This window comes from Pimephales promelas, chromosome 7 (genome assembly GCF_988280905.1).
Source record: "Pimephales promelas chromosome 7, fPimPro1.hap1.1, whole genome shotgun sequence".
Lineage (NCBI taxonomy): Eukaryota > Metazoa > Chordata > Actinopteri > Cypriniformes > Leuciscidae > Pimephales > Pimephales promelas.
In genome coordinates, this window is record NC_142775.1 from 17,814,290 (window position 1) to 17,827,383 (window position 13,094).

Here is a 13,094-nt window from a genome sequence, read left to right on the forward strand (position 1 = left end):
GCATTGTGTCGAGTTTTGCACGGTCATGCGACACTAATATTTTCGGCAGAAAATGTAGAAATCAATACAGATAAAATATTGTCTGTCTAGTTCAATGCTGTAAGATGTATCGAAACTGTTTAAGCTTGTGAAAATTTGACCATCCTGGACTAATATTGCATTGAGATGCTGAGTTGTAGTGTGTGTTTTAAAGTTTTTGTGCATTTCATGAGCGATATTCTGTGCTCCATTTTTATAGACGCTCTGCCGCGGCCCGCATCCAGGAGCTGTTCCGCAGGAGAAAAGAAAGACGTGAGATGGAGGAGAGTGAGACTCAGAACATCAGGAGACCCTCTGTCAAGATGATGTATAAGGGCCACCGCAACTCCAGGACCATGGTACGTTGACATTGTATTAGAGTCAACAAAAAGCAACTTGCTTTTACTTCATTTTTAGTTCTAGTACAATCAGGTTTTGTGATTCACTGACATTTGGCTTTATTGACCTGGTTGTGCATGTAGATTAAGGAGTCGTGTTTCTGGGGGAATAACTTTGTGATGAGCGGCTCGGATTGTGGCCACATCTTCATCTGGGACAGACACACAGGAGAGCACCTGATGCTGCTGGAGGCCGACAACCATGTGGTCAACTGCCTGCAGCCTCACCCCTTTGACCCCAGTGAGCAAAAAAACAACAACCTAAAAACGATAGATTGAGCAAGCAGTAAAGGCTTTGTATCTGATCATTTCTTTTTTTTTTTGTTTTTTTTTTTGCAGTTCTTGCTTCATCTGGAATTGACTATGACATTAAGCTGTGGTCGCCTTTAGAACAGTCACCGTCATTTAACAGAGTCCTTGCTGATGAGGTATGGACAATGTTTTCTGTTTGAATAAAGTTATGTTTTGATCCTTCAGATTTTAAAATGTGATGCAGTATCGTAGGCCTGCTGTTTGCTTTGAGAAGTAATTAAAATCCCCACTAGAGGGCACCAGAGCTCTAAGAGCCTGTGTTTGTCTAGGAACTGTATCTGATTTACAGCCAGGCAAATCTAGTAAATAGAGGCTTTTAAAGGCGGTTTTATTTGTATATATCTGCCAATGCCTGTAACTATAGGAGGAAAGTGACCGTTTATATAAATGTACATATGGATTTAATTCTGTTTCTGTGTTGTAGGTGATCGCTCGTAATGAGTTAATGCTGGAAGAGACGAGAAACACCATCACCGTCCCTGCTTCCTTCATGCTCCGAATGCTGGCATCATTAAATCACATCAGAACAGGTGAACTTCTTCCAATTCCTTTTTGAATATCTTTTGATTTGATCCGACACATTCACATATATCCATGTAGCAGATTTGTAGTGAGGTCTAAAAGCCTTAAAGGATTCGTTCACTTTTAAAAACACTTTTTCTGATAATTTACTCACCCCCATGTCATCCAAGATGTCCAACTTTTTCTTTCTTCAGTCGAAAATAAATTAAGGTTTTTGATGAAAACATTCCAGGATTTTTCTCGTAAAATGCACTTCAATGGACTCCAACAGTTTCAAAGTCCAAATGACAGTTTTAGTGCAGCTTTAAACGCTACCAGACGATGAATTATTTGATCAAAAATACTCGTTCATCAAAATGAACAACGAAATGACTCGAAAAAAGATTCGTTCATTTTGATGAACGAGTTCGAACAGGAGAGTCACGAATGCGCATCACAGAACAGAGCAAGGCTTATAAAACTAAAACTTTTTTATTTATTTTGGAAATGGCCGATCATTTCGGTAGATTAGACCCTTATTCATCGTCTGGTAGTGCTTAAAGCCCTTTGAAGCTGTACTGAAACTGTCATTTGGACCTTGAACCGTTTGGTGCCCAATGAAAATCCTGGAAGGTTTTCATCAAAAACCTTAATTTCTTTTTGACTGAAGAAAGAAAGACATGGACATCTTGGATGGCATTAATTATCAGCAAAGTTTCTTTTAAAGGTGAACTAAACACATTGAAAATTCGGGGCGGAAAAAATAAATCTAAATATGTTAATGACCAAAAATTCGCAAGACATATTTGTGAGTCTGCACTTTTTCTAGGTCTCTAATCAAAACATTTTTCAAATGTTTTTTTCAAAAAAAAAGTGAAAGAAAAACAAAAAAAAAGACATAAAAATACATAAAAAATACAGTAACATTGTAAAATATTGTGACATTGTGAAATATTATTACAATTTAAAATAACTATTTCTATTTGAATTTATTTAAAAATGTCATTTATCCCTGTGAAAGCAAAGATTAATTTTTTAGCATTCAGCATTTTTTCTATCAATGTAAAAGTCTTTACTTACACTTTTGATCAATTTAATGCATCAAAAAATATTACTGACCTCACACTTTTGAATGGTATGCTATATTTTTCACATTGATCATGCGATTTCCAGCTTCCATTGAAGCCTAAGATGCTCTTTGAATCATTCTCAAGCTGGAAAACATAACCATCAACTTTTACACAAACCTGTGGAGTTCATGCAGCTTGAGTTCTGCTGTCATTAAAGCAAAAGCACTCCAAATACTAAGACTTTTGGACTAATTATCTTTTAAAATAAGTCTTATTTATCAATGATTTTTTATACTAGTGGATACTTGTTCTACCATTTTATTTTACCACCTTGAACGGGTGTCTAACTGACTGATCTCTCTTCCTCAGACCGTGTGGAGGGTGACCGTTCAGAAGGATCTGGACAGGAGAACGAGGATGAACAGTAGCCCTCCTGCTAAAAGTGAATGGTTTTTTGCTACAGTGCACTTGAGCATTTGAGATTTGTACAAGTTACAAAATAGAGTATTTCCTTATTAGTTCAGTTTTTGGCATTGTTATTTTTTAATGAGACTTTTCTAACTAATTACTCTATATGAGAGTAAACTGCGTCTGGGGAGTTCATGCAAATAAGATATGTAAGAAATCAAAAGACGGGACTAGACGGCTGGTGCTTGAGAGTATTTAAGTGCAATATTAATTTGTTAAATCAAATGGTTGAGCTTTGAACGGTGTTAAGTGTGAAATCTTATTGTAGCCTCAAATGAAGAACTCAGATGTTTGTATACCACGAATTATGCATGTCAAACATGAGTTTGCTGAAAACATGTTCTCTTAGTCTCTAACAATGTTGTGTATAAAAATGGCTCTTTTTTTGTCATTACTAAATCTTGACATCTTCTGCCTAACCCCAATTACAGGTACTTCTTGCAATATTTCATTATCCAAAACAGGCACTATACATTGTTACACTGAGGGATGTTTATGAAAATTTATTAAAATGAGAACCATTTTTAACTCGGTCTATGCAACCCACTTGTTTGGCCAAATGGTTCTAGCATTAGTTAGCAGGTCGTGTTTCTCTCTCCTAACAGCACAGATGGCCTTTTGTTGTGGCAGCTGTTGGCTTGAGCATTCTGCTAAGTGACTAGCGATCATTGGGAGGAGCAAAGATGAAAAATCCTGCGTACCTTTCTATGCTAACCTCATTCAGCACTGTTAAGGAATGCAAGCCATCTTTTTAAATGTTTACCTACAGATTTTCAGATTAAGTTCAATGTATCAAATCAAACAATGGAACAGAGGATAGTTTAAATATGAAGTATTATGATTGTGAACAAAACATGACTGAAAACTTCATAAAAGTTATTATTAAATTAAATTGTTATTAAATTCTAATAACACAGTACCACCACTGAAATCAAATCTTATTTTTGGTATATGCAGTTGTGGTCAGATTTATTGGTAAAATATGATCAAAGATGGCTATACAGATACATTTGTATTATAAAAAAAATATCAAAAATCTAACCTTTCATTGAAGTAAAATAAATGGAAGTGGGGGAAATCACATTATGAAAAACACAGCTACAAATATTGGCACCCCTACAGAATATCTCTGAAGTATATTCAAATTTATATATACTTTTTTTTTTTTTTTTTTAGAACACCAGGGTGACAAGGAGCATGAAATTGTCTAACTATGACTTGTTTCACAGGAGTATAAATATAAGGAAACACAAAGGCCAAATTTCCTTAATCATCCATCACACTGAGTAAAACTAAAGCCTGTAGTTCTGATGTGTGATGTGATTGAGCTTAACAAAATAGAAAGTAGCTTTAAGAAAATAGCTAAAGCATTGAAAATTCCCATTTCCACCATCAGGGTAATAATTAAGAAGTTCCATACGAACTTTTACGAATCTGCTTGGAAGAGTATGTGTGTATTTTCTTCATGCACAGCGAAGTGTAAAGTTTGAGTGGCCAAAGACTCTCCAAGGACCACAGATGGAGACTAGCAGAGGTTAAAGGGATAGTTCACCCAAAAAATTAAAATTCTGTCAGTAATTACTCACCCTCATGTTGTTCCAACCCTGTAAGACTATAGTTCATCTTCGGACCACGAATTAAGATATTTTTTATTAAGTCTGAGAGCTGGATCACATGAAAACTCGAGGCCAACAGAGAAGGAAATGAATAGTTGAATAAATTTGTTATTTTTGTTTTTTTCACACAAAAATTATTCTCGTCGTTTGATAAACTTAAGATTGAGCCACTGTAGTCACTTGGACTATTTTAAAGATGTCTTTAATAACTTTTGTGCCGGCTAGTTTCGATCCCTTAAGAAGCCTATGGAGGAGTGATCCAGAGCTCAGATTTAATCAAAAAATGTCTTCATTTGTGTTCTGAAGATGAACGGAAGTCTTTGAGGGTTGGAACAACATGAGGGTGAGTAATTACTGATTTTTTTTTTTTCATTTTTGGGAACAAACATTTAAGTCTTAGTCAGAAAGCCTTTAAAAAATCAAATAACTCCTACATCACCACATGTTGTTTTGGAGGAGAAAGAAAAAATACTTCACTCTATAAACAAACTCCAGCATATTCAGTTGTCAGACTCGGGACTGGATTCTATGGTCAGATGAAACTAAAAGAAGAGCTTGTTGGAAGCAAACCTACCAGATAGGTTTGGTGCAAACAGGGATAAAAAGTACCCCATGTCCACTGTTAAATATATACCACTGGATCTTTAATGTTGTTGGCCTATTTTCTCTTTTTTTTCTGGAGGTCCTGGACTTCTTGTTTAGATGCATGGTATTATGGATTCTATCAAATACCAACAGATTAAAAAAAAAAAAATCTACGCCTGTCGCCTTCTGCTAGAAATCTTATAATGGGTCGTGGTTGGATCTTCCATTAGACAATAATCCAAAAAAAAAAAAACATAAAAATCAACACAATACTTCTGTCATGGTCATCCCAGTCCGTGACCTGAACTCTATAGAAAATGAGTGGGCTGAACTGAAGAAAAGCACCAACATGGATCTGGGAATCTGAAGAGATTTCTGTATGGAGGAATGATCTTGTCAGGTGTTCTCTAAACTTATCAGGCATTATAGGAGAAAACTCAGAGCTGTTATATTTACAAAAGGAGTTTGCAAAAAGCATTCAGTGAAAGGGTGACAATTATTGCCAACGTGTTTTGGAGAAAAGCATTTATTTCGTAATGTTATTTTACCCACACTATTAATTCCTTTACTTCAATGAAAGGTTAGATTGTCAAATGTTTTAAACAAAACATCATAAGGATAAACAGATTTATTTTGACAGCCATCTTTGATCATATTTACCAGGGGTGCAAATAATTCTGACCACAAATGTAAATGACTAGCACAATGCAAAAAAAGAAGATTCCACAGGAATGATTTATCCTTATTTCAAAACACATTTTCAGAGTATATACTAACCGAACAAGGCAGGAGTGAAAACACAAATGTGATCAGTCACTGATCAAGCGTAAAATCTTCAAGTGCAATTGTACCATTGACTTATGATGCTGTAGACAAAGCAACAATATTGCTCTTGCTTTCTCAAAACTTTACATTCAGCCAAAGCATTTTAATCAGATTTTCCACCAAAAACTATGGATAAAATAATATGCATTTTAAGAGATATTCCGCCATACATTATATGCCCAGTATCTTCCTGTTTTTCCAATGCTGGAAAAAAATACATTACCTTTCACTGTAAGGGCCTGAAAATAGGTTATTTTTCTTTGTCCACATCGATATAACCCCCAAGAGATTCGTTCTATTTTCTTTAAACCTTGTGCCACTAAAACAAATAATTGAATATATTAATAATGAACTTGAAAAGATGAGAAGACTTTCTCAAGGATATTCATTCTTACAAATAGTCAGTACATATAAAGAGTGGTTACAGTTTCCTTGTACGAAAAGAGTAAACATAATACATACCCAAAAGAGGCAAAATACCTGACAATATATGAGGGCTGTACATGATTTTACAATATCTTGTAAGTTACAAAAACATAACTTATTATGGTGAGTGACAGTGGGGCTTCTAGTACCTGATACCTTGCAGGTACAGCCATCATTCTAGGTCTTTGGTCTCACCAAGGCAAGTAGCAGCAGTTGCTTCTAAAATAATCAAGTATAAGTTTGTTACCTAGTATGTAAATTACACATAAACCACTGTATATCTGTAAACATTTGCCAATGTGTTTGTTGAATGTTCTGTACCTTTAAAAGCTAAAGATTACACAAGGTTCAGGTTGTTAAGTGGTTCACTGAGTGAAAGAACTACATGGAACTGTCACCTATTTTTTCCTCATGATCCTCATCCTCATCATCTTTAACTATTCCTTCATCGATGCTTTCCATCCTGAGTCTCTGTCCATCAAGGTAACGGGGAGCTCTCTGTGTGTTTCGTACTGTAAACAGACTTGTGGGAATTTGAGTCCATTCCCCAAAGAGTTGTAGTTTGGCATCATTCTCTATAGCCTTAGCCAGAGAGGACGCAAAGCTGTCCAAAGAGTTATGGATGTCTGCGGTCACTTGTTCTGTTGAGGGGTCACCTTGAGAAAAAGAAATGGAAGAAAACTAAAATATCTGACACTTTTAGGTCCTGCTTTGTTAATTAATATTTCTGTCAGTTTGTGAAAATGACATTTTATACTAGTGTCTTTACAAAGGAAGTTTCTTCTGCACACAAATTTGAGATTGTTTAATTCAAACTTTTGAGGCTAAACAGTTAAACCAAGTTTGCACAAACATTATATTGCAAGTCTACATTTTCATAAATGTATCCAGTAAAAACAACCTATTTTAATGGATTAACATGGACATTACAGTCCACACAGACTGGATATAACTTTGCAAAGTGCTTAATTGCATTAGTCTCAAGTAAATACATATAAAGTCTTATGACTATACTTTCTAAATGGCGTGTATGTACACATATATACACAATACTGTTCAAAAAAAGCTTGGGTCAATAATATTTTTTAAATAAATTCATACCTTCATTCACCAAGGACGCATTAATTGATCAAAACTCAGAAAATACTTTTACATTGATATTGTATAAAAATAAGAAATATGTAAACACATATTTAAAATAAACTTTCCATTCGAATCCTGAAGAAATGTATCACTTTCCACAAAATTTCTAAAACAACCGTTTTCATCATTGGTAATGACAAGAAATGTTTCTTGAGACCAACATTAAACCAAAACCGACCCAATTCAGAATAAACCCAATTGTATTGGTTCCAATTAAAATGTTGTAAACCACAACCGTTCACAAGGATCTCCTTTCTATGTGCTTGGTTTTTTTTTTTACTGATGACAACTAAGAGACATTTTTGCATTAGTCAGACGTAAAATAACACCATGATAGATACCTTTAGGAATCTGATCCACTTGGTCCTCGAATGTGACAGAACTTCTTCTCTTATTGGCAACACAGAGGGCTGAGTGGGAGGGCTCTGAGGTGTAGCTGTCCAACAGCATGACGTCTGTAGCTAGCGGGTAAATCACAGCAGGCATCTTTCAATCAAATATCAGTTTTAACACTGCTCACCACCACCCACCCACACCAGTCTGGACACTGTGGGAGAGCCGCTGAGCATCGCCGTCTGTCTGTTATGCGATTCTCATGGGCCCTGTGTTTCCTCATATGGCACACCCTGATAACAGTAGTATGCAGGCCAACAAACCACCTCTGCTGACTGCTCAGAGCTGTGGAGGTTGCTGCTGTTTGCTTTTCTAGTACTCAGAGAGGTAAGGATGCAGCGATATCAAAATTCTGACTGCTGATAAATGATGAAATTAATATTTTGTATGAAATTAATTAATATATTGTAACATAACCACTATAACAAGACAAAGGCAATCTAGAAGTAAAAATGAATACATAAATTATTATACAAAATTGGCTGATTCTGACAAAATAAACAAAAACAATTCTCTAATATCGGACAATTGACATTTGAAGTGGATCAAAAGTTTCATCAAGTCACCAAAAAAGTAGATCAAGAACGGGTATTGTTCAAAATTCATGTATAACTTCGATGAAAGGTTTTGATCCACTTCAAATGTTGATTACTGTATATTGTGGATCCATACAAAAAAAAGGATATCGTCACAAAACCAAAAAGGTATTTAACCTTTCAAAAACTTCTTTAAAGACAGTTTACTAAACAATTTACAGTTTTTTTCAATGTACCTTTTTCAATCCATTTTAAAATCTTTCATGAAAAAATGATTGATAATGATATTATGCATATTATGATATTATGCATAATGTTTGCACAGCTCATTTCCATACAATGGAATTCAAAGGTCATGGATGGTGTCCAAAAATGACCAAAAAGAATCATAAAAGTAGTCTACTATTCATCTGTTATCCAAGTAATCTAAAGCCATTATTATTTGACGAACAGACTGGAATTTAAGTTGCTATTCACTGAAAACCTTCCAGTTTGTTGTAGCTCTCAAATCTGATTCGGTTTCCATTTATTCAAAAGTGGTGTGATGTGTTGTGCTAGTAATATCTCACTGTATTTGTTGCATACCAGCATGAGACTGAATGTAATATGTCAGTTTAAGCAGAAGTGTGAATGAGATCCAAGAGCTACAGCAGAAGAGAAGATTTTCAGTGAATGGCAACATAAATTGGCCTTTTCCTTACAGGAAATGTATCTAGTATGGCTTCAGATGATTTAAACACAGCATGAGTAGCATAGACTATTTTTTACGGTGCTTGCATGCTTTTTTGAAACTGAAAACAATTGCCACCATTTACTTTTATTCTATGAGAAAAAAGCGCCCAGAACATTTATCTTAATACCGTCTTTTTTGTTCCACAGAAGGTTCAATCGATTATGGCAGAACTTTAATTTCAGGATGAACTATTCCTTTTAAAGCTTCTTGTCCCATGTGTGATCAACAGTAGAAGGTCTACCTGAGTCTTGTGTATAGCTGAAGCCAGTGTCTCCCGTGCTGCTGCCACGGCCCACGAGCTGCCCACCACCCACGAACATGGCCGTCAGGTGAGGAGACATCCCCAGATCTGTTGAACAACAAAGACTCTCAGACATCTCATCCAAACATTAGGTTATGAAGAACCCCTGGAAATAAAGATAACAGTAGCAGGCTCACCCGTTATCCGGTTAGAGATGCTAAAGAGACGAGAGGTACGATGCCGAATAACAAAAGATTCTCTGTAGTAGCGGTCGCCGTAGCACATGCCCAACAGCTCCTTGCGTACCGTCTTGTTCCACAGCCCATAAATAAGTGGAAGGCACACGGCACTGGTAAAGGACAGCCAGGAAACTAGAGTCTCCATCTGAGGAGAAACACTGTATTTACCCCACAGTGCTTCAGTGCTGATTACCACCACATATGGACCCCAAGTTGTCAGAAATGTCCCAAGCACCACCAGAATGGTGACGAAGGCCTTGCATTGGCTCCCAGAGTAGATCAGGCTCTTGCGGCTCCCACTAGAAGATGTGGACGTATTGGAGTTCTTGCGGCCGTTCTTCTGAGAGCTGGACTCCTCTTGAGCCACCACAACGCTACCGCAGTAGACCTTGCGAGCTTTGATGCGGGCCACACGGAAGATGACGCCATAGCAGACCAGCATGGCCACTAGTGGAAGAAGGCAGCACCAAGTAACCCAAAAGGCGGTATAGCTGATCTCCTTGTGCCAAGCCACCGTGCAGGTCCACTTGAAGCGGTCAAACTCGAAAGCGGACCAACCGAAAAGCGGTGGAAGGCATCCGACCAGGGAGTGGAGCCACACGTAAACAATAACGAGCACAGCTCGGTTTCCCGTGATTTTCATGGGGTAGATCATGGGATATAATACGGCATAGTACCTAGACATTGAAATAAAACAGATACAAGTCAATCAGTTCCTCATGAGATACACATGACTAGCCAATGAAACAACAGGGGGTTTTTCTCTAAGACTCTCAAATTGCCAAAAAAATAAAGTATGGTCTTTAAGTTTCTCAGATGCGCACGAGGGTTTGTTCGAGATTTGAATAGGTCTGATATTTTTCAATGTGTATCTTGTTCAGAGAAAAACAGAGGAACTGTTCAAGCAAGACTATACTTCAGTGTCACTGCAGAATTAAAGAATTACATTATGATCATTGACTACAGCAGTCAAAAAGCATGTTTCGCCAAGAACTGTTAATTAACTTGAATTAGAGATGTTATAATAATATTGAACATTCATGTATTTAATTTTGGGTCAATAGCATAACATATTATATTTATTTATTTATTTAAAAATACATTAAAAATGTAATTCATAAATACAATGACTTGAATGAGCACATGCTTGTGTTTGATTTCTGCCGTATAATGTCAAAAACATTATTAAGTAGTTCGGCAAAATCTTTTATTATTATTTATTTGGAAGAAATGAAAAACAAAAGTGCTCATTAATATGTAATAACAAATCTAAGTAACAGCACCATGCTGGAACAAACATAAAACAGGCAATTACATCATAGAAAGGACCCCTGCAAACCCTTATGACCTTGTGTCAAGGTCAATAAATCTTTTAAAATATCAAATAAGCTGCAAAATGCCACGTGGAGTTACTTTCAAAATTAATTATATTTAGGCCTATGTACTAATCATGATATTTGAGAAATATTTTCACTTTTGAAAAAATAGTGTATATAATAATGTTTAGCCCAACAGATATAAATGTACACTCACATGTATAAGGTGTAAGGAAAATATGTTATAACGTTTTATATGATGGTTACACCACAAGGCCTTATTTAGAGTCATTACATTTTCCTTGAAACCATATGTAACCAAAGTTTGTTCATTTTCTTTATCATGAAAACTTGCATTGGCCTTTACACCCAATGATTCCTCAAACTACAGGATATAACAACACAATGACTGACCTGTCAATGGCGATGGCTCCCAGTGTAAGCATGCTAGACGAGCTGACAAGTAGATGGAGGAGTGCTGTGAAGTTGCACCACACCACCCCAAACATCCAATCACGACGCACAGAGCTGGCCGCAACGAAGGGGAGCGTTAGAACAGACAGCAGCAAATTAGACAAAGTCAGGCTGAAGACAAACTTGTTACTGGGTGTCAGCAAGTAGGGCTTCTTATATAGCGTCACCACAATGACCAGATTGCCCAGACACGCCAATATGGCTATGATGATGATAGAGACAGACTCCAAGACCACGAGCCCACCGTCGACCAGGCCATTAGTGGAGTTGGCCACCGCTGTCCCATTCTTAGTGCTGTTCATTATGGCAGGCTGCTGGCTACCCAGGACTGGACAGACATGTTGACAAACTACAACACATGAGAGAAAAAGCAGTGTGGTTAAAGCTGTCTGGATCTTGAGAAATAATCTGGTGTGGTGGGTTAATTCAAGGGTGTACCGAGTAAAGCTTTACAACGCAAGCTGATTTAAATTGTACAAAACATTGTACAAATGTGGATTATGCACACTCTCACAATGTGCTTTTTGTTAAGAACTGAGCTGTGAAGAATTCAGAGACCATTTGATCTCAGATTTTAAGAATAAGACTCCTACCAGAATCACAGAATATAAGAGTCATATTCAACTATATGGAAAAAAATATGCAATATTTACATCAGGTAAAAAGGCTTCAATCAGATGGCTAACAAAAAAAAAAAAGTTTAAAATAATTAGATTAAGATAATGAGAAATGATTATATAACTCAGCTGAGAAGAATTCAGAGAACATCATATTTATTCAACTATACGCTCACAATTTTGCATAATTTGTGTATTATAATTTGTGTAGGCTACACAAAATAAATGCAAGCTTTACATAAGGTAACCATGCTTACTATTGTGGATGACTTAAAGATAACAATACTGAGATTAAGTTAATTAGAAATCCAAAAATCCTACAACATCAAATAAACAAATAAATAGTTGGACACATAGCAATAATCACTGCATTAGGAAACAAAATATCAAACCATAACATAGGCTATATATTTAAGTTGTTAACAGTGTAAGTGTGACTCAAGTATCTTGATGCGTTTGGGTCCACTGGATGTGGATCTGTCATGTCTCTTCAATAAATTGTTCACCATGATGCCCGTTCAATGAACAATCACAGCACGAGTGTGAAGCGCGAGCAGATTTCTTTCTCAAATTTCCAACAACAGCGATATTCTGAATTGCCCCAAAACGTGCTCCTGATTCTTTAGATTCATAATGTATAGTTTATCCCAATAAAATTATAGATGCATGGATAACGTACCAGCTCCCCAGGCCAGGCGATATCCCGCTATAGCAGTGCTGGTTGGTAACTTTCTCCGGCTGGCTTTGTTAGTGAGCGGCGAATACAAACTTTAATCCCAAAACGTTATCCCCTCCTGCAAGATGTTGGGTTTTCTCACACTCGCGCGGAACGAAAAATCTTTTCGGAGACGCATGTTCGAAGTTTCAACACAATTACAAAGTATCAAACCATTAAGGGATGTTCATTTGTTGCGGCTATTGCGGTCGGCGGTGAAAAAGAGGCGCTGCTGACGTCACAATGGCGTCGACAACCCCCGTCTTGAAAAGTTGCCTCCGTCTCTACGGCAGACCGTCCAGAGGGTCTCACTCTCACCGACCACACAATGTGCTCTACTGTCTTCTTATTGGGTATAATATCTATAGCCTATACACTAGGCTACACATTATTTTGTTTAATTCTATCTATCTATCTATCTATCTATCTATCTATCTATCTATCTATCTATCTATCTATCTATCTATC

General features: G+C 36.7%; 2 protein-coding genes across 10 annotated transcripts in view; one reads left to right on the forward strand and one right to left on the reverse strand.

The window, feature by feature from the left end:
- The window catches only part of dcaf6 (ddb1 and cul4 associated factor 6), a 30,322-nt gene extending 27,027 nt beyond the window's left edge, over positions 1 to 3,295 (forward strand). For all 9 annotated transcript variants that reach the window (XM_039676836.2, XM_039676840.2, XM_039676842.2 and 6 more), the window contains 5 exons: positions 239 to 377; positions 501 to 657; positions 756 to 844; positions 1,153 to 1,258; positions 2,669 to 3,295. In XM_039676836.2, coding sequence (XP_039532770.2) covers positions 239 to 377; positions 501 to 657; positions 756 to 844; positions 1,153 to 1,258; positions 2,669 to 2,727 — 550 coding nt within the window. In that variant the 3' untranslated portion in view covers positions 2,728 to 3,295. The remainder of the gene's footprint in view (positions 1 to 238; positions 378 to 500; positions 658 to 755; positions 845 to 1,152; positions 1,259 to 2,668) is intronic.
- Positions 3,296 to 6,161: 2,866 nt separating this feature from the next.
- gpr161b (G protein-coupled receptor 161b) lies at positions 6,162 to 12,946 on the reverse strand. Its single transcript, XM_039675362.2, has 6 exons — positions 12,591 to 12,946; positions 11,235 to 11,643; positions 9,463 to 10,181; positions 9,266 to 9,373; positions 7,704 to 7,823; positions 6,162 to 6,875 (listed from the first exon to the last, which is right to left on the reverse strand). The coding sequence occupies exons 2-6, from the start codon at positions 11,594 to 11,596 to the stop codon at positions 6,601 to 6,603; spliced, it is 1,584 nt and encodes a 527-aa protein (XP_039531296.2). The 5' UTR covers positions 11,597 to 11,643; positions 12,591 to 12,946; the 3' UTR covers positions 6,162 to 6,600.
- Between the last annotated feature and the right edge of the window lie 148 nt (positions 12,947 to 13,094).

What these genes read in the sequence shown, in the direction of transcription:
- gpr161b (XM_039675362.2), bottom strand. Translation starts at nt 11,596, where the DNA reads ATGAACAGCACTAAGAATGGGACAGCGGTGGCCAACTCCACTAATGGC. An exon ending in CATCTCTAACCGGATAACGG is followed by an intron (nt 9,374 to 9,462) that starts GTGAGCCTGCTA and finishes GTTGTTCAACAG; the next exon opens with ATCTGGGGATGTCTCCTCAC. An exon ending in AGTGGATCAGATTCCTAAAG is followed by an intron (nt 6,876 to 7,703) that starts GTATCTATCATG and finishes CTTTTTCTCAAG; the next exon opens with GTGACCCCTCAACAGAACAA.